The sequence below is a fragment of the Achroia grisella genome, unplaced genomic scaffold (genome assembly GCF_030625045.1).
Source record: "Achroia grisella isolate CSIRO2021 unplaced genomic scaffold, CSIRO_AGI_Agris_v1 utg257, whole genome shotgun sequence".
NCBI classification, from domain to species: Eukaryota; Metazoa; Arthropoda; class Insecta; order Lepidoptera; family Pyralidae; genus Achroia; species Achroia grisella.
Genome location: NW_026712747.1, coordinates 28,763 through 47,301, shown reverse-complemented (window position 1 = coordinate 47,301; position 18,539 = coordinate 28,763). Strand labels below are relative to the sequence as shown.

At 45.2% G+C, this 18,539-nt stretch overlaps 2 protein-coding genes across 2 annotated transcripts in view; one reads left to right on the top strand and one right to left on the bottom strand.

The window, feature by feature from the left end:
* Positions 1-5,664, top strand: part of LOC131842855 (neurotrimin-like) — a 161,736-nt gene extending 156,072 nt beyond the window's left edge. Inside the window, exons 5-10 of the mRNA XM_059191421.1 lie at positions 1,856-1,949; positions 2,372-2,565; positions 3,522-3,627; positions 4,225-4,303; positions 4,397-4,483; positions 5,575-5,664. Coding sequence (XP_059047404.1) covers positions 1,856-1,949; positions 2,372-2,565; positions 3,522-3,627; positions 4,225-4,303; positions 4,397-4,483; positions 5,575-5,608 — 594 coding nt within the window. The 3' untranslated portion in view covers positions 5,609-5,664. The remainder of the gene's footprint in view (positions 1-1,855; positions 1,950-2,371; positions 2,566-3,521; positions 3,628-4,224; positions 4,304-4,396; positions 4,484-5,574) is intronic.
* A 1,094-nt stretch (positions 5,665-6,758) lies between these two features.
* Positions 6,759-17,585, bottom strand: LOC131842856 (WD repeat, SAM and U-box domain-containing protein 1-like). The gene is made up of 13 exons (XM_059191422.1): positions 17,060-17,585; positions 16,564-16,983; positions 16,368-16,477; positions 16,125-16,291; positions 15,698-15,872; positions 13,934-14,151; positions 12,591-12,745; positions 11,594-11,727; positions 10,788-11,187; positions 9,999-10,121; positions 9,784-9,908; positions 7,478-7,598; positions 6,759-7,103 (listed from the first exon to the last, which is right to left on the bottom strand). The coding sequence occupies exons 1-13, from the start codon at positions 17,583-17,585 to the stop codon at positions 6,988-6,990; spliced, it is 2,790 nt and encodes a 929-aa protein (XP_059047405.1). The 3' UTR covers positions 6,759-6,987.
* Between the last annotated feature and the right edge of the window lie 954 nt (positions 17,586-18,539).

Below are 18,539 nucleotides of genomic sequence, written 5' to 3'. Positions count from 1 at the left end.
TTCTTGCAAGGGAAAAAATTCAAGTCCGATTTATCGATACCCGTTCTAATGGTTTTTTAGTAAAGGGATCAATAAAACTACCTATCAAATGGCAAAAGTACATTAATGGCAATGGACCATATTTTGATTAAATAAATGTATTATATTTTGAAAAATCAACTGAAATTACGTTTTGTAAGGGAGTAATTAGGTTACTCCCTTACAAATTTCATATGTTAGGACCTAATATATTTACTACACGAGTTGGAGTAAAATTAAATAGATTTCGGCAGATCCTCAATGTCCGGGGAAATTCCAAATAAAATACGCATTCGCTGATGAGACACCAAATAATAGACAAATAGAAGGGGAAGAGTTAAGAGAAAAAAGAGCTGCACACAGCGAACCTTTTGAAATCAAGCATTAGTATGATGCACTGCTACCGATACCTAAAATATATACAAAGACTTGATGAATCTATATAAAGATAAAAACATACCACCACACTATCAGACGTTTTATAAGAACTTAAATACTAAATCTACGACTCAACTAAACTAAACCACAGAGTCCGATTCCAAAGTTGAGGATAATGAACATTAATAAAAATAATAAAAATATCACTATTTTGAACATTTTTTTATTAAGTTGATTATGGAGGCAATAAACATTTCTTTAAAAATAATAATAAATTAATAATAACCCTGTTTGTTTTCATATTCTCTAAATTAATTTGCCCCTATATTTATACTTTTGACTTACATGCACGCACATAATAGACTATTTACTGTAAGAAGTAGGTATTACATGATACAAATTAAATATTCAGTTACTTTCTGCATTATAAAAGCTATTTTTATAAATACACTAACTAAACTAAAATAAATGGCTCCCTAGAAATACGTAACTCGATGTACAAAAAATGATATTTCGTTAAATAACAACGTAATTATAGTTGCAATTCTAGATTTTAATGAAATATAGGAGAGTATAAAGGCGTAAGTAGAGTTAAATTTGTTCATATATTTAAAAATACATAACAATAAAGCGCGCCAATAATTGTAGTTACCCCTGCAAATGTTCTTTGTGTTCACGTGGAATACAGAAGTAACCGTGTTTTTTTAGATTATCTGGAAGTACATGAACCTGTTCCTAAATTAAATGACACATGTAGTTGAAGGCAACTGTGACCTACGATTTTCCCTTTGAAACTTATTTCTAGAACTCATACAAAAATATAGGACAGTTTTTTTAAGCTAAACCTGAAAAGTTGGTGAAAATCACTTACTTCCTTTTTCCACGAATGGTGCGATTTGTATTTGTTTCTGATAACAAATTGTTGCCAAATTAATATTGAAATAAACAAAACGATACATTCTATTTGTATGCATAATAATCGAGATATAATATCACATCGAAATTGGCCCTCAAAACACTACTATATAATATACATGTTTCATTGCCGATTCTAATTCTATATTCTAGAGTTTCCAACTGTCCTTTTTCCCCAGGACATATCCTAGTTTTTGAAGTGTCCTGGGAAATCCTGATAGTTATTTGTCCGCGTCCTGGGTTTTTAAAATATACGCGCCTGTTAATTTTATCAAATACTTTTTATTAAAAATCTGATTATATTAATGACTTGAATGTTACTACATATTAATAAAACTATTGCAACTCTATTACGGCGTTCTGTTTTTCAACTGGATAGTTCTGGTTTTTTGAAGTTTCAATCCTGGTTTTTTAAATTTGGGCTTGGCAACCATGCTCTATTAAAATTGGACATACAAAATATGGTAGGCATGTGATGAGAACTTGGAGTGCTACGGTATGTGGTAGCGATGTGAGCCGGTGTGTGCTGTTGTTGTTGTTGCAGGTGAAGTACGTGCAGGCGCGCGACGCCGGCGTCTACGAGTGCCAGGTGGGCACCGAGCCCAAGATGAGCCACTTCGTGCAGCTCAACGTTGTTGGTGAGTCCACTACACTCCACTGCTCTCTTGATATATGTATCTAACTTTTTACAAGTTCGACTTCTTTTATGTCCGTTTTTTTAAACTATTTTAATGCTGTTGACCGCAGCTAGCCTTTACGACAGCACCGAACGATCGGAAGCAAGTCCATATGCCACTCCAAAACACATGCAAGTACTTAAGGAGCACCTGAAGGCAATCTCCTGCTTGAGAGACTCCTCCACTTTACTCTGAGAATATAGCTAATATAATATTATTGGTTACTGTTATTCCTAAAAAAAGCAAGTGCAAAATTTGACACTTCAGGCTTCAATTACATTAGGTTTATGTTATATTGAAATATTATGTGTAATAACTGACAATTCATTAATCATATTGAAGTAGTTACATCAATCATCGCTAACGGTGTGGTTCTGGTGCAGTGCCAAAAATCGAGATCGTGGGCGAGTCGGACCTGTACGTGAAGGCCGGCAGCACGGTGAGCCTCAAGTGCGTGATCACGCAGGCGCTGGAGGAACCCGCATACATCTTCTGGTACCACAACGACGAGCGCGTCCTCAACTACGACAAGAGCCTCGTCGAGATACGGATGGAGCGCGTCGCGCCAGACACCACGGTACCTACTCTCCACTCCACTCCCTCCCTCCTTCCCTCCACTTGCACGGGTACATGATAATGTCCACGCCCGTATAGCACAATGCCGTTCTTCAAGAACCAACTAAAGTGTTGTGTTTCCCCATACACCAATTACCTATTCCATACTCTCAAATAGCACCTCATGCAGGCGACTTTGTATTAATATTTGTTTGTTTTAAAAATTTCTAAAAATTTTAAATAACAGTGAGGTTTGGAATGCCAGATATGAAACCTACATTTCTATATATTAGATACGTATCCTATTGTATCGAACATCAATACGACTGAGCGTTATTATATTGACGTCTTGTATTAACGTCTGTAAGAAAACATCATTTACTTACACTCAAGAAACGTCGTGAAATTACTGATACCATTTATTTGATTAAAGCATCCTCCGGGGAGGTACAGGTCCTGAGTTAATTTTAATGTAGCAGCTAAACTAACCACATTTACTACTCCTGTCTCCACCCTCTCTGTTAAAACAATTATATGCGAGGAGGCGAGAAACAGTTTCAATAAATTTAGTGGAATACATAATGAGTTAACAATACTTTATGTTACTTTTTTAATCAGTTACAACAGATATATATACAACTATATTATTATTAGCATTTCTACTTACTATATATTTAATATCTAGTTTTTAATAGATGTCACCATCTTAAGACACGTAAACACCTCTTGTTAATTTCTTTTCTAGATTGTTTCTGTCTGTAAAAACCTATAACTGGTTCCGATTGTGTTTATAATTGTGCCTGTAAATAGTCTTGGTTTTCCAAATATCAATAAGCAGGGCTTGTACATGTTTATATAAATCATGATTTTGCCACAACTCTATATATACTTGTAGACGATTGATTGGTAGATCTACTGCCAATAAAATTTTAAATCAGAATATGCACATGATAATGATCTGTGTGCTACTGTTTGCAGGTGGGCAACCTGATCATCTACAGTCCGCGGCGCGAGGACTCCGGCAACTACTCCTGCTCACCCTCCAACCTCGACTCCGCGTCCGTGGTGCTGCACGTGCTCAGCGGTAAACAACATCCATTTACATACTCATTAATGTACCTGTTGCGAGATATTATTACGATGTTGTTGGTTCAGACTCATCAGACAGTTCATTACAAATGATAGTGAATTGACGAAATGTACATAAAAATGTCGATCTTATATACTAAATAACAATGGTAAACGTATTAGATGGGGTGACACAGGTTTGACGCTTAGAGATAACGAAAACGTTAGTCGACATCAGCTACCTCGGACAAAGAATTAGTCTAGCTATTCAAATAGGAAACGCTGCCAGTATCTTCGGAACTTTGCCTAAAGGGACGCTTTTAATAATATATTTTAGTTATTATATTATATTTTTTAAGGTTTTTAATTTTGGGTTAGATATACATAGCATATTATATCTGACGTTAAAAGGAACCAACCATCAATATTAGCCATCTTCTGAAAGCAGGTTTTCTCTTCAGACGATGTTGTTGTGTATTCAATTATCTTTGTCTATACCGGACGAATTTCGAAGAGACATTAGTGTGAACGATTCGTACCAACTCTCTATGTACCCTTCTTACTCTGTAAAGAAGAGAATTGGTAATTATTGGTGGACGTGCGCACGTTGCAGGCGAGCAACCGGCGGCCATGCAGCACGGCAACGGCGGCGCGCGGCCCCGCCCCGCGCCCGGCGCGCTGCTCGGCGCCGCGCTCGGCGGGACGCTCGCCGGCTCGCTCGGTGGGACGCTCGGTGGGACGCTCGCCAGCTCTCTCGGTGGGACGCTCGCTGGGACGCTCGCCAGCTCGCTCGGCGGGACGATCGCTGGGACGCTCACCGCGCGAACATCGCGCCGAGCACTCCTACTCATCGCCGCCGCGCTCCTCTTTCCGTGAGTATACTTCCGGTGTTGCATCACCTGCATGGGACACCGCGCTGTTTAGACTAACCCACTAGGATTCCCCTACTGCAGGCGGTAGCCAAAGACGCGATGTGACTAGTAGGGCATCCATGTCACTCGCTTCCTAAACTGTAAGTCTATAGTGACTAAGTGAGACGAAACCGATGCCCTATGAATTGGTTTCCGGCAATTGTTTTCTAATGTGTCGAACACATTGATTAACTTTTCAATATAAATGAGTTAATACATAGTATTCAACCGGTTTCCAAGGGACGGTTAGCTATAAATGGTAGGGCGGAGTTACCACAGACAAATTAAAAAAACTCGTTTGATGTTTTTTTTTGTGAGCTATTCGAGGCTTCTGTTTATGTAGATCATAACACACTATACAAATTTACTTTAGATGAAACTATTAAGTCTATCATGGGTGTGACCATTACATTTCCAATATGATACCAAAAGTATTTTGGATGTAGTGTACTTAAAGATATTATTAAGAAATACTTATTGAATAGTCTTTGACTCTGTAAACGATTACATGTGTGGAAGACGACCACGTAGTCGTTCAGACAAGATTTTATACTTTAAATATACAGACAAATACAACACTTCGACAGTATTCAAAGATAAAAGAAAAGATGATACTGACTCACTAATAACTAACATAAAAATATATCAGTGAAGTTGCCAGATATCCTGAACTGGACTAGTAAAGATAGTGACAGAAATATTACGAGTACATGCACGAGGGGACGGAAGGTCATCATCATCTGCTTCATCCTTATCCCATTTATTTGGGGTCGGCGTAATATGTTTTTCGTTTCCATTCATCCCTGTTCGCAGTCATCGCGTTATTTACTTCCTTTCTTACCATATCATCTTTCACACAGTCCATCCAGGAATACTGTGTGTCCATCCAGGAAGGTCATACGTGAATAAACAATTTTAAATTTGAAATTGATTAAATTGTACATCACTTTATTTCAATTTTATTTTGGTTGTACACATATATATTTTAATTACAATTATTTTGTATTGTCGGTTATAAGTATTAATATGGAAAAATGTATTGCGATATTCAGAGTGCTGTGCCACGACGAGGAGGAGCCCAAATAGCGGGCCGCCGACATGTGGCGCGCCGCCGTCACGCTCGGGGCGCGTCATGCTCGGCACGCGTCTCGCTCGGGGCGCGTCATGCTCGGCACGCGTCACGCTCGGGGCGCGTCATGCTCGGCACGCGTCACGCTCGGCGCGAGTCATGCTCGGCACGCGTCTCGCTCGGCGCGCGCGCTCCTGTGCCCGCACCACGTCCGGCCACCGCTGCGCATGCGCAGTGAATCTAATATAAATATATTGTAAATTCTCAAATACTTATATCGATTAGATATCGGAACGATATGGAAGTGATACGATGTGGACTATTTGAAATGGTAACGGAGGAGCGACGAGATTGTTTGTATCGGTACTAAAGTTTATATAATTATGGGAAACAAACCGTGTACATAGAGGAGCGGCGCGGGCGGGCGCCGTCCCAGTTGTAAACTTGTACATATTACTATTAAATTATCACTATTCATTGAATACACCGCGACGCGGCCGCGGCGGGACCGTGACGGGACCGTGACGGGACCGTGACGGGACCGTGACGAGACCGCGACGAGACCGCGACGGGACCGCGGCGGCCGCGCGGAGCTTTGCTCGAATACTCTATAGCGACATCGAAATTACTTAAACCGTTCGTGTCCTAAGGACGTCTCGTATTTTCGCGATCTGTTAAACAGTACAAATATTGAAGGGAATTGCGTACCGTCTCAAGATAAATATTTCAAATGGAGGGCAATAAGTTTACTAGAGAAGAGAGCCGCGAGACCGCAGCGCGTCCTATGAATTCACTGTGTTATATTTTATTAATGTGTTAGTTAGCATTCAAATGAAAGTTACAATTTTAATATATATACCTACTTCTGTACGCGTAAAATTATTTTATAGAAAATATAAATGAGAGCGTTTAGGCATTCACGTCGATTGTGCTCTATATTTTAAATTAAATACTGAAAATAATGTATTCAATATTAATAGATTATAATAGCCTTATCGACGTTTTATGAAACTCGAGTGACAGTGGCGAGGTGCTAGTTTATGTTGAGTGCGGTCACGCTGCGGTCGCGTTGCGATCGTGCTGCGCTCGCGCTGCGGTCAGGCTGCGGTCTCGCGGCGGCTGCGGCCGGCGGCGGCCGTCGACGCGCGCGCTGTTTTCTTTTGTTATTGTAATAAATTTAGGAGCGCGTCGACGGCCGCGGTCGGCCGCCAATCGATCGTTAATTTTAATCTAATTATTACTGAACAGTGGTGCCGAGTCGAAGTTTGGTTCGTTAACACTGTTACTGCCTCACTTGTAAATAATAAATGTAAGGGATACAATTAAAGATGAGATCGTTGAAACATTACTCGTGGTATCATTACCTCCCTCGTCTCCTTACGACCCTCCCTCGCCGCTACTGCTGCCCGGCGTGTTCCTTCAGGAAGTCCTGCAGTCGTCCGCGTAGCGCGTAGTTGGGTGCGGCGCGGGTGTGCGCCAGCCGCCGCCCCGACGCCGGCGACGTCGCGCCCTCTGCGGCCACACACACACACACACACACACCCACACACACACACACACCCACACACACACACACACGCATACACTACTCAGCGTTGTACCTACTATTTTACCGATAAACTAATCTAAGTTAGATACAATACTGATTTCAACCGAGACAGCGGTCCTCGATATAAGGGAAATTATTTTGGTAGGTTTACTTAAATTTCTAGATTTAACTATTGGAATGAAATAACGATATCTCTCAACCGGAACACCATAACAAATAATTTTAAAACGTTTACGAAAAACGTTACCATAGAATACTTTTTTAGCTTGAATTATTTGGTCATAATCGATATCTCTAGAATTGAAAAAAAAATAAGTCCGGCGGGGGCGCGGCATACCTGCGATCAGCCACTCGAGGAGGTGGGCGCGCTCGTAGGAGAGACCGTCGGCGGCGCGCGCCGGCTCGCGGAGCACGCCGTGCGTCAGCGGACACAGCAGCGCGTGCGGCGCGGCCGCCGCCTGCACACACACACACACACCACTCACTACACTCACTACACTCACTACACTCACTACACTCACTACACTCACTACACTCGCGGAGCACGCCGTGCGTCAGCGGACACAGCAGCGCGTGCGGCGCGGCCGCCGCCTGCACACACACACACACACCACTCACTACACTCACTACACTCACTACACTCACTACACTCACTACACTCACTACACTCGCGGAGCTCGCCGTGCGTCAGCGGACACAGCAGCGCGTGCGGCGCGGCCGCCGCCTGCACACACACACACACACCACTCACTACACTCACTACACTCACTACACTCACTACACTCGCGGAGCACGCCGTGCGTCAGCGGACACAGCAGCGCGTGCGGCGCGGCCGCCGCCTGCACACACACACACACACCACTCACTACACTCACTACACTCACTACACTCACTACACTCACTACACTCGCGGAGCACGCCGTGCGTCAGCGGACACAGCAGCGCGTGCGGCGCGGCCGCCGCCTGCACACACACACACACACCCACTCACTACACTCACTACACTCACTACACTCACTACACTCGCGGAGCACGCCGTGCGTCAGCGGACACAGCAGCGCGTGCGGCGCGGCCGCCTCCTGCACACACACACACACACACTCACTCACTACACTCACTACACTCACTACACTCACTACACTCACTACACTCGCGGAGCACGCCGTGCGTCAGCGGACACAGCAGCGCGTGCGGCGCGGCCGCCGCCTGCACACACACACACACACACCACTCACTACACTCACTACACTCGCGGAGCACGCCGTGCGTCAGCGGACACAGCAGCGCGTGCGGCGCGGCCGCCGCCTGCACACACACACACACACCACTCACTACACTCACTACACTCACTACACTCACTACACTCACTACACTCGCGGAACACGCCGTGCGTCAGCGGACACAGCAGCGCGTGCGGCGCGGCCGCCGCCTGCACACACACACACACACCACACACACACACACTACACTCACTACACTCACTACACTCACTACACTCACTACACTCGCGGAGCACGCCGTGCGTCAGCGGACACAGCAGCGCGTGCGGCGCGGCCGCCGCCTGCACACACACACACACACCACTCACTACACTCACTACACTCACTACACTCACTACACTCACTACACTCGCGGAGCACGCCGTGCGTCAGCGGACACAGCAGCGCGTGCGGCGCGGCCGCCGCCTGCACACACACACACACACACACACACTACACTCACTCACTACACTCACTACACTCACTACACTCACTACTCTCGCGGAGCACGCCGTGCGTCAGCGGACACAGCAGCGCGTGCGGCGCGGCCGCCGCCTGCACACACACACACACACCACTCACTACACTCACTACACTCACTACACTCACTACACTCACTACACTCACTACACTCGCGGAGCACGCCGTGCGTCAGCGGACACAGCAGCGCGTGCGGCGCGGCCGCCGCCTGCACACACACACACACACCACTCACTACACTCACTACACTCACTACACTCACTACACTCACTACACTCGCGGAGCACGCCGTGCGTCAGCGGACACAGCAGCGCGTGCGGCGCGGCCGCCGCCTGCACACACACACACACACACCACTCACTACACTCACTACACTCACTACACTCACTACACTCGCGGAGCACGCCGTGCGTCAGCGGATATTTATAATAATTTTTATTCATGATACTGAGATCCATACTTGTACATAAGTAACGATAAACTTAAGTCATTTAAGAGTCCTCGTAACAAATACGAACCAAAAATATATCAGTCTGTCATATTTATTGCAAAGTGAACTGTCCAGTAGAGAAAAACATACAAATATCAAAATGTACTTGACTCAGTAATTAAATATGTCATACACGAACAAGAAAATCATAATACAGCAGTGTTATGTCTGCTGTATTATGAATTTCTTTATATTTAATTTCTCAATAATAACGGTTCAATAGTACCACGAGCAGGTTGAGTAGATAAGCATTGAAATTAATTGTAAAATGAAGGATACAGTTCAAGGACCGAAATAAAATATATAATACTGTTAGGTTGAGAATTGAAAGGTTCTACTCGTATCATTGGAGTATTTCAAATAAATATAAATAAACTGCTCATACCATATGTCTATGTATAATTGTGCACTGACCAGTTCCGGCGGCGTCGGTCCACGACGCAGCCACTTCAGCTCGTCTATGAGACGCTGTCGGATCGTCTCCTTCTCATCTTCATCCTCTTTCTCTGGCTGCTCATCATCTGCATCTATCTTTTCACCTATTTAAGTACATAAAGCGGAAGGCAAACATTTCAGTATAATTCAGTGAACTACTGAGTATTGTTGAATTTATAATAATATAGTATTACCGTAACCAAATTTATCAAGCAATTCCTCGATGGTGTCATCGAGCAGGTTGGCTCCCGTCACGGCTGCTTTTCGAACCTTTTGTACGAGTCGAATTTCTATGCCACGAGGCTCAGCGTGAGATTCTAAAAAAATTACAAAGAAAATATGAAATTTTGGCTTTGTGGCGAGATATTGCATCTCTGTGCATTTTCTACCGCATATATCACGGGGAGTGTTCTGAGGAATTGTTCGGATTAATACCAGCTGCTGAGTTTCACCACCGTACCACCCGCCAGAAACTGAAATACCATCCTGATCATCTGGATGAATGGTGGTCTTCCACAGTGCGGTTTTCTAGAAACTTTTTGCCTCGCACAACCACATTGTGGAATCACCTTCCAGCAATGGTATTTCCGAACCGATACAATATTGAAACCTTCAAGAAAAGAGCTATACAACGAAGTATGATATATGATATATGTTAATTACAATTAACACGGCTAAGTAGATTTTATATACTTCAGTTCGTAGACTTTTTAAATTTGTAGTATTTTTGTTATCACGAATAAGAAGGACGGAAACTTTTTAGATTGATATGAAAAATATTATATTTTTTTAAATATATTCGTTTGAGTTCGTATAATGAGATTCTCCCAAACATGTATTATAAATTTTAATATTATCCTCCATTATTATCTTGTACCTTCTTAATATATCGTGTAGGTATCTGCGCGTCTAGTACATCGTGTACAGTCGTTCGGTGCTCGCAGCGCGAGTCGTATTTAGTAAAGGAGGTGAGCGATACCGACCGGCGGGCCTGGTGACGTACTCCCGCAGCCAGCGCTCGACGCCGGGCGCGGCCCACCAGCGCGGCGCGGCGCCCTCCTCCCGGTCGCGGTCGCGGTCGCGGTCGCGGTCGCGGGCGGGCGCGAGCCGCCACAGCGCCAGCTCGCCGGCCAGCGACCCCACCGCCAGCAGCGCGCGCAGCGGCGCCGCGGCCAGCGCGGGCCCGGCGGCGGGCGCGGCGGCGGCGGCGCGCACTCCCCCCGCGCCCCCCGCACCGCCCGCGCCCCCGCGCACCGCCCACGCCCGCGCCCACCCGTCCGCGCCCGCGGACGCCAGCAGCGCGCCGCCCGCCGCCCACCGCACGCTCGCCGCGCCGCCGCCGTGCGCCGCGAACTCGCGCGCCACCCGCACCCGCGCACCCGCCTGACGACCGACTTCATGTGACCGACGATCCAAATCATAATCAAACGTTTCGTTATTATGATGATTATTTTAGTGACGATAGTTTTGAAGAGGATGCTGTCGATTATGGCGATAGTGATGAGGTCGATGATGATGATGATGTTGTAGATGATGAATGGCAGCCATCCATTGTGTAGTTTTTAATGCTGATTAGCAATTGACGCGATCACGATTACTATCATAATAATTCATTAACGTAATCACAATTACAATTAGTTTTTTAAAAACTATTATTTTGCTCATAATTACTTCAACCATAATTAGTCTAATTAATTTGATTTAAGTCAATCAAATTAATTAATTTATAAAATAAATACTCGATAATATTGTGAACCGTGCTAGTTGTGGGCGTCGTGTCGGTTGTCGCCGTTACCTGTTCCAGCGTCACCACCCACAGCTTGATGAGGGAGTCGCCGCCGGCCGTGGCCAGCAGGTACGAGTCCCCGTCGTCCGGCACGCCCAGCGCAGACACCGACGACGAGAAGTCGCAGCTCTGGACACCTGCGTCCAAAACGAGCACGACAGAGTCAAATGACACCATGAGGAATACGAATACTCCCTGTGTAATTTGACACTGACTCCACAACAGATCTTGTGTAAATTTATTTAGAACAAACAGTTACACATTATATATATGACTCCTATTTACTAATAAATTTTAACTTGTTGTGATCTATAATTATAACAAATACTGTCGTTTTCTAGTTAACTACTGCGTTTATAAGATTTTATTGTGTTTAAGTAAAAATTATTAATAAAACGAATATATTTATCAATTTCATGTTTATTTATTCTGAGACGACTGTTTCCTGTGGGCACTTCACAAATAAAGAATTTGAATTATAATTAAACATTAAAAGTCTTTGATTTACACATTTAAACGAAGTTAATTATTAGACGAATATTTATGTATATAAAAATGATGTAAAACTCTAAATAATTTGTAGTTCCTTCCATTGTATGCCGTAATAATAAACTTATTAAATACCAAAGAATGTAAAAATAGGCTGATAGTTGTTGAAGATGTGGTGTTACATGCATACAAAAATATTGCCCTTACGACTGTTTTTTTCATTTGAATCATAATAATAAGTTGCTATTGAATATATATCGGTGAACCACTGATAATAATAATCACACAGTCCATCTAGATCGGCCAGACAAATCATATAAGCTGTATCTAGATACATAACATATATAGAAAACACCTAGACCGGTACTGATCATATTTGTGAATACAAATATTTGCACCGTGCGACGAATCGAACTCGCGACCTTCGGAAGAAAATCGATGTGGTGAACCGCTGTATCAGCGAGGCATACAACCTTACTCATGGTACATGCGGAGTGTGTGGGCGGTGTACCTTGGTCGTGCGCGTGCGGGCGGTGGTGCAGCGTGCGGGCGGCGGGCGGCGGCGCGTGCAGCCGCAGCTCGCCGCTGTCGGAGCCCGTCGCCAGCACGCGCCCGTCGCACGACCACGCGCAGCACGTCACCGCGCCCACGTGCCCGCCGTACACGCTGTCACCACAGAACACGACCTTGTTACGTTATGATACAGACACCTATTACAATATTCTCACAACCAGCAATAGATGGCGCTATTTGTTAATTTAATAAATTTACAATGGTTTCGTATCTCTCAACAATTCTCTCGACTTCGTCCGAAAGTCTTCTTGTGGGTGAGTACGCGCGGTGCTGTACATGATTTACTTACGTCTATGGGTGATAATTCTCTCTCTCAGTATGGTTTGCTAGGGCCAACAATAAAAGATATTAATAGAGAATACGCTGCTGAAATAAACTATGACCCAGTGGAACTAGCTGAAACTTTGAGAACCGGGGTCTGGTATGAATGTATTATGGCACATCGAAAAGCAGTAGAGGTGGTCGGTACAACCCTCTGGAGCGACGTAACCATGCTGTTTTGCGGGGATTTTAAACAAACGTTGCCAGTCGAACCACGAGGATAGGCTACGAAGAGCTATGGCGAATCGATAATAAGGGTTATTATTTCGCCCAGTCTGTGTATAATTTCATAATTAATTGACCGAATTTCACAAATGAGGTATTATTGCGAGCATTTCGATCTTTGGCTGCTTATTGAATATAACGCCCTCTAGTGATAAAATCATAAATTACCGAAATCTCTTTAAAAAAATTGACCAAGGTAGCTTATAAAGTCATTAGGATGTGTACCTCAGTCTCATCTGCTTCAAGCAACTAGCAGCTTGCCTCGTAAGCTGTGTTTCGGTGGAAAGGTAATAAATATAGCTGTGAAACTACAGGATACGAGGCAGGACACACCAGTCCTCTGAATGGCAACGGACGGGCGGAGTCGCGGGCGTCGCATGGTAACGCGATGTCTGTAATGATCATTATGTATATAGACGGCGGCGACCACCCATCATGGAGGAGGCCGTCAGCCTGACATGCTCTTAGTAAACTTTATAACATTACATAATTAAGATGACTGTGCTCGCAAGCGTCGGTTTATAAAGGATAATTTCTGACATCAGATCGGCCGAGACGTGAACCAAAAATTATATTACTACAAACCTACACACAATACACAATACAAAGTAACACACAGTGTAACGCACTCTACGAGATATGACACAAGATATATTCTAAGCGTGGTTGGGGTGCGGTCAGGGAGCGAGCTGGTACGTGGTGGGTGTAGCATGTGTACAGGTAGCACACTGTTGCTGTATTAACTGTGACGGCCTGGGGTCCGAGTCGGCGAGGCTCCACAGCAGCGCGAGCCCGTCGTCGGAGGCCAGCAGCAGCTGCGGCGGGCGCTGCGGGGACACGCGCGCGCCCCGCACCCCGCCGCCGCCCGCCTCGCCCTCGCCCGCGCCGCCCCCCGCCCCCGCACCCACACCGCCCGCCGCCGACACGCACAGCGACCGCAGCACGCACCCCATCTGCACACGACACCACGCCACCACTCCGCACTGTTAAACGTACAACTCCACCCGAGTGGGGAGAGGGGATCGTTAGTAACGATGGGCGATCCCATTGCTAGCAATGTACCATGTCAGGCTGATCTCCACGCGGTTCCCGGTAGAAACTATTGCGATAAATTCTTGGTGAATTTGTCACGATGGGCTAACTGACCTGACCTCATGCTCATCTTATCATCCTCCACTGGTGCCCCGCCAGCGTAAACCGTTAGAGCAGGCGGGTGCACCATTTCATTATGAACCTTAAAAAAATAAACTCCACCTCAGTGAAGTATGTCCATCCAAGCAATGAAGCGATGAAAGCCTCATGTAGGTCGGATAGCCGAACGATAGATATACTGAAATAATTATGAGGAAATCTCATTTTAACAACTAATTATAGCGTTAATGGTATTGACACATAAGTATTTGTCTAATAGACCCCGCGCCAGGGTCTAGTTTCGTCAATAATTTCCCCCCGTTATAGTAAGTTTCCCCATGTTATAGTAATAATAGTTAGGGTAAATGTATTATGAAGCCTAGAGAACTTCAGCTGAGGATACAAGCGTAAATTGAAGAATAACATCTATTATTATAAAAAAATGATCTAGACATTTTTTTTATAATAATAGACCTAATGCTCTACTCTATAACTTTAAATTTATCCATTCTATTCCATTAAAGTTTATATCTGTTCTTAGTTTTGAACAGATTGTCTGTTTAATAGATGACGTTATACAAAATATAAATAAAAGCAACAACAACTTAATAACGCTGTTTAATTTTTCAACAACGCCATCTAGTGAGTAGTGGTCAAAATAATTAGACAAGAACGAATGAAATTATAGTATTATAAGGTCTATTTCTATCAATAATTTTGCAGGATAATAATACTATGTTGTCGGTTGAGACGTTGTATATTACAGATGATAATAGACTGACAATATGTACATAAAAATATTGATCTTATATACTAAATGACAATAGGAAAATGTAAGGTGGGATGACACAGTTTAGACACGGCAGTGCTTAGTACACAATATTGAATTAGTCTTACTAGAACTATTACTAATTATTAAATGCAATTATTGTTATGATGTATCTAGGCAACTGTGGCCCATAATTAACATGTATCTATAAAAGCAAGAACAACTTACGACTACATTTTGTACAACGCCATCTAATGAGCAGTAGACAACCTGATAAATTAATTTCAGAATTAAAAATGGATATAAAATTTAAAAAATATATAGCTCATAAGGTCTATTATTATCAACAAAAAAAATCAGAAAAATCGTGAGACAGCAGTTCTTCACGCGACCTTCGGGTCCGCAGCTGACGGTCACTAGGCATCATATTATTATTACTACTACCTTAACTATTCAACAGTTCAAAGTTTTCAACCGGGAGCAAATAGGTCACATTCACCCGTTGCTGGCTCACGGCCATGTAGGTGTGATGGCTGGTACCGTGGAAGTGGTGGTGGGTGGAGTCGGTGGGGCCGGTGTGGTCCGTGTGGGGGCGGTACCTGCACGTCCCAGAGCGCGGCGTACCCGTCGAGGCCGGCGGACAGCAGCAGCGCGCCGCCCGCGCCGAAGTCCACCGCCAGCGCCGGGTACCGGTGCGCCTCCAGCGCGTGCTGCAGCACCAGCTCGCCGCCCGCCTCCGACTCGCACCACCGGAATATCTTCACCCACCCGTCACTGCAATGTGTATTCCAATACCCAACCATGAACCTTTCTATATGGTTCCTTAGAAGTTAAGTAGAGAATTCACAGAATATTTATAACCAAGTATAAAATATCTTTAAATTTTTGTAAGCATTGGTGATTGCTATAGAATAGAATAGAAAATTGTTTATTCAAATTCAAATGTAAGTTACATTAAAGCACTTTTGAACAGTTGTCAGTCTTTTAAATAATTTAGTTGTAGAGTTGAAATGTGTGAATATTTACCTGGAAGCCGTGGCTAATAAATCATCGTGCGTAGCGATACAGTTAATGGCTCCCGTATGGGCCTCAGGGTCGTGCCACACTCGGCAGGCTCTATCGCCGTCCGCTTCTGGTATCCGATCATCGTCTGTTTCGAAATACGGTTCATCCCCGTCAACGGGCTCTATCCCCTAAAAATATTTAATACATATAATGAACCTTTTGTTCTAGAGATAGAATTTAATTTAGTACGGTAAATTAAGTTACCTCTAAATCCCCTAACCCGAAATGCATTAATGTTGGACAAGGTGGTTCTAGTTCATCATCTAGAGTTAATTTCCCCAAAGTCCACATGCGCACTGACTTATCATTTGAACCTGTGAAATAATATATTTTTAATGTGAGTAATTAAAAAAACCAAAAATACTGATTTATGTGTCAGATTGTGTGACGATTGCGGCACCTGTGATCATATATCGTAAATCATCCGAGAGCGATATACAAGTAAGGTATCTGGAGTGGCCGTGTACCACATGCAAGCAGTCTCCCGAAACCGGCGCCCACAATCTCGCCGTACGATCCAACGACGACGAAACTAGTATCTCATCGTCTTCCCTCGCTCTGCACGACCATCTCAACGCCGTCACGGCGGCCGCGTGTCCCTCCAACACTCCGGCGGCCTCCATTCCGCTCGGTCTCCTACCCTCCGGCCCCGGAACCGCCCGCCACAGTCTGATCAGAGAGTCGTGTCCGCCGGTAGCGGCCAGGTAGCCGTGCTCGGTCGCGTCCGCGCACAGCACGCCCAGGTCGTGAGCCCCGTCCACCCACGTCAGCGGAACCGGCGGCGGCCCCTCGTCGCCGGTCACGCCGCTGTTGCAAATTTCTGTAATTTCAAATGAATCACTCGCGTGCCTCAAAATCGAACATAACTAAATCGACCTCTAGCGGTATCGTCGCACCAATTAGATCGAAGACTTTGAGCACGCCCTCGGTGCAGGCGGTGAGCAGCAGCGACCGTCGCGCCGGAATCGAGACCGCCTGAAGGGATCCCTGGTGGGCGAGGAGGCGCGCGACGAGGTCGCCGCGCGGCACGTGCCACACGCAGAGCGCGCCGTCGTCGTGCCCGGCCGCGAGCCGGCCGCCGCCCGCCCAGCAGAGCGCGCGCGCCGCCGCCGCGTTGGGCGCGGCCAGCGTGCGGCGCGGCGCCAGCGAGCGGCCGCTCCACACGCGCAGCGCGCCGTCCACGCCGCCGCTCGCCACCAGCGCGCCGCTGTCGGACCAGCGCGCCGCCGTCACGCCGTAGCGGTGCGCGGCGCGGACCGCGGCCGCCTCCTGCCACCCGCCGCCGGCCGCCCACCGCCACAGCCGCAGCGACTTGTCGCCGCCGCCGCTCACCAGCCTCCCTCTGACCGCGTCCACACACGTCACTTCGCCGCGATGTCCCCGCAACGTTTGCAGTAATTTTGGTTCGCTAATTATCTCCATATCTGACTTTTGTACTTTTTGTTTGTATTATGAAATAAAATTATAAATTGCTCGACTCGGTCTCGAAATCTATGAACAGGAATCACAGCATATTTCAAATATATATTTTATACCGTACACGTATATGTACGGTACAAAAAACATTTTATTGATAAGTAAAATCATCTTGTAATAGTTACTAGGCGATTCCATGAAATGCCCAAACTGATATATTAAATTGACTATGGAGAAGCAAAACGTTTTTCTATAGTTTATTAATGTCTCTACACAGAAACCACTTCTTTATTCCCACAAATCCGAGACACATATCTTAGACAGAAAAAGACTGGTGTGTCCACGGAGTGACTGTATAATTGTGATGTGTGCGTTATAGTGGTAGTAATGTACATACTACGTACATTGTGACAGTGGGTGGTGTGGCCGCTGACGTGGCCCTCACTGGACACCGCGACGTCGCACCACGTGTATCGATCTGCGGCTCACTAATCACACAATAATAACGACATTCATATATTAATGTAGTAATGGACGCGCCCGTCACATGAACTTGAACACCGACCATTGCGCCGATACAACTACGATCAATATACCTATATGGATATATTTATTTGACAGTAAAGTTGGTGGTACAATCACATAAACATTACTATTCGAGTAAAGAAGGAATATACTAGCTCCATGACCATTGTACTGTACGTCTAAATCGCTATTGTCCTCTGTAATGTATGTACGTAAGTATTGCAAACAGTTGGCCGGCTGGTGGTACGAGACAACCATGTACAGCACCGCAAACATCGCCGCGACATATAACGCCCGCGACGCGACGCTCCAATGTCTGAATTACCTGAATTTTACAAATATCGGTAGAAGGTATTGTTATATAAGTGTTTTGATTATCCGTTGGTTGAGACGTTATGTTATGAGGAAATAATGAACTGGAAAAGGCAAGAAGTT

What these genes read in the sequence shown, in the direction of transcription:
- LOC131842856 (XM_059191422.1), bottom strand. Translation starts at nt 17,585, where the DNA reads ATGGAGATAATTAGCGAACCAAAATTACTGCAAACGTTGCGGGGACAT. An exon ending in TTATTAGCCACGGCTTCCAG is followed by an intron (nt 15,873 to 16,124) that starts GTAAATATTCAC and finishes TACACATTGCAG; the next exon opens with TGACGGGTGGGTGAAGATAT. An exon ending in AGGCCGTCACAGTTAATACA is followed by an intron (nt 12,746 to 13,933) that starts GCAACAGTGTGC and finishes CTGTGGTGACAG; the next exon opens with CGTGTACGGCGGGCACGTGG.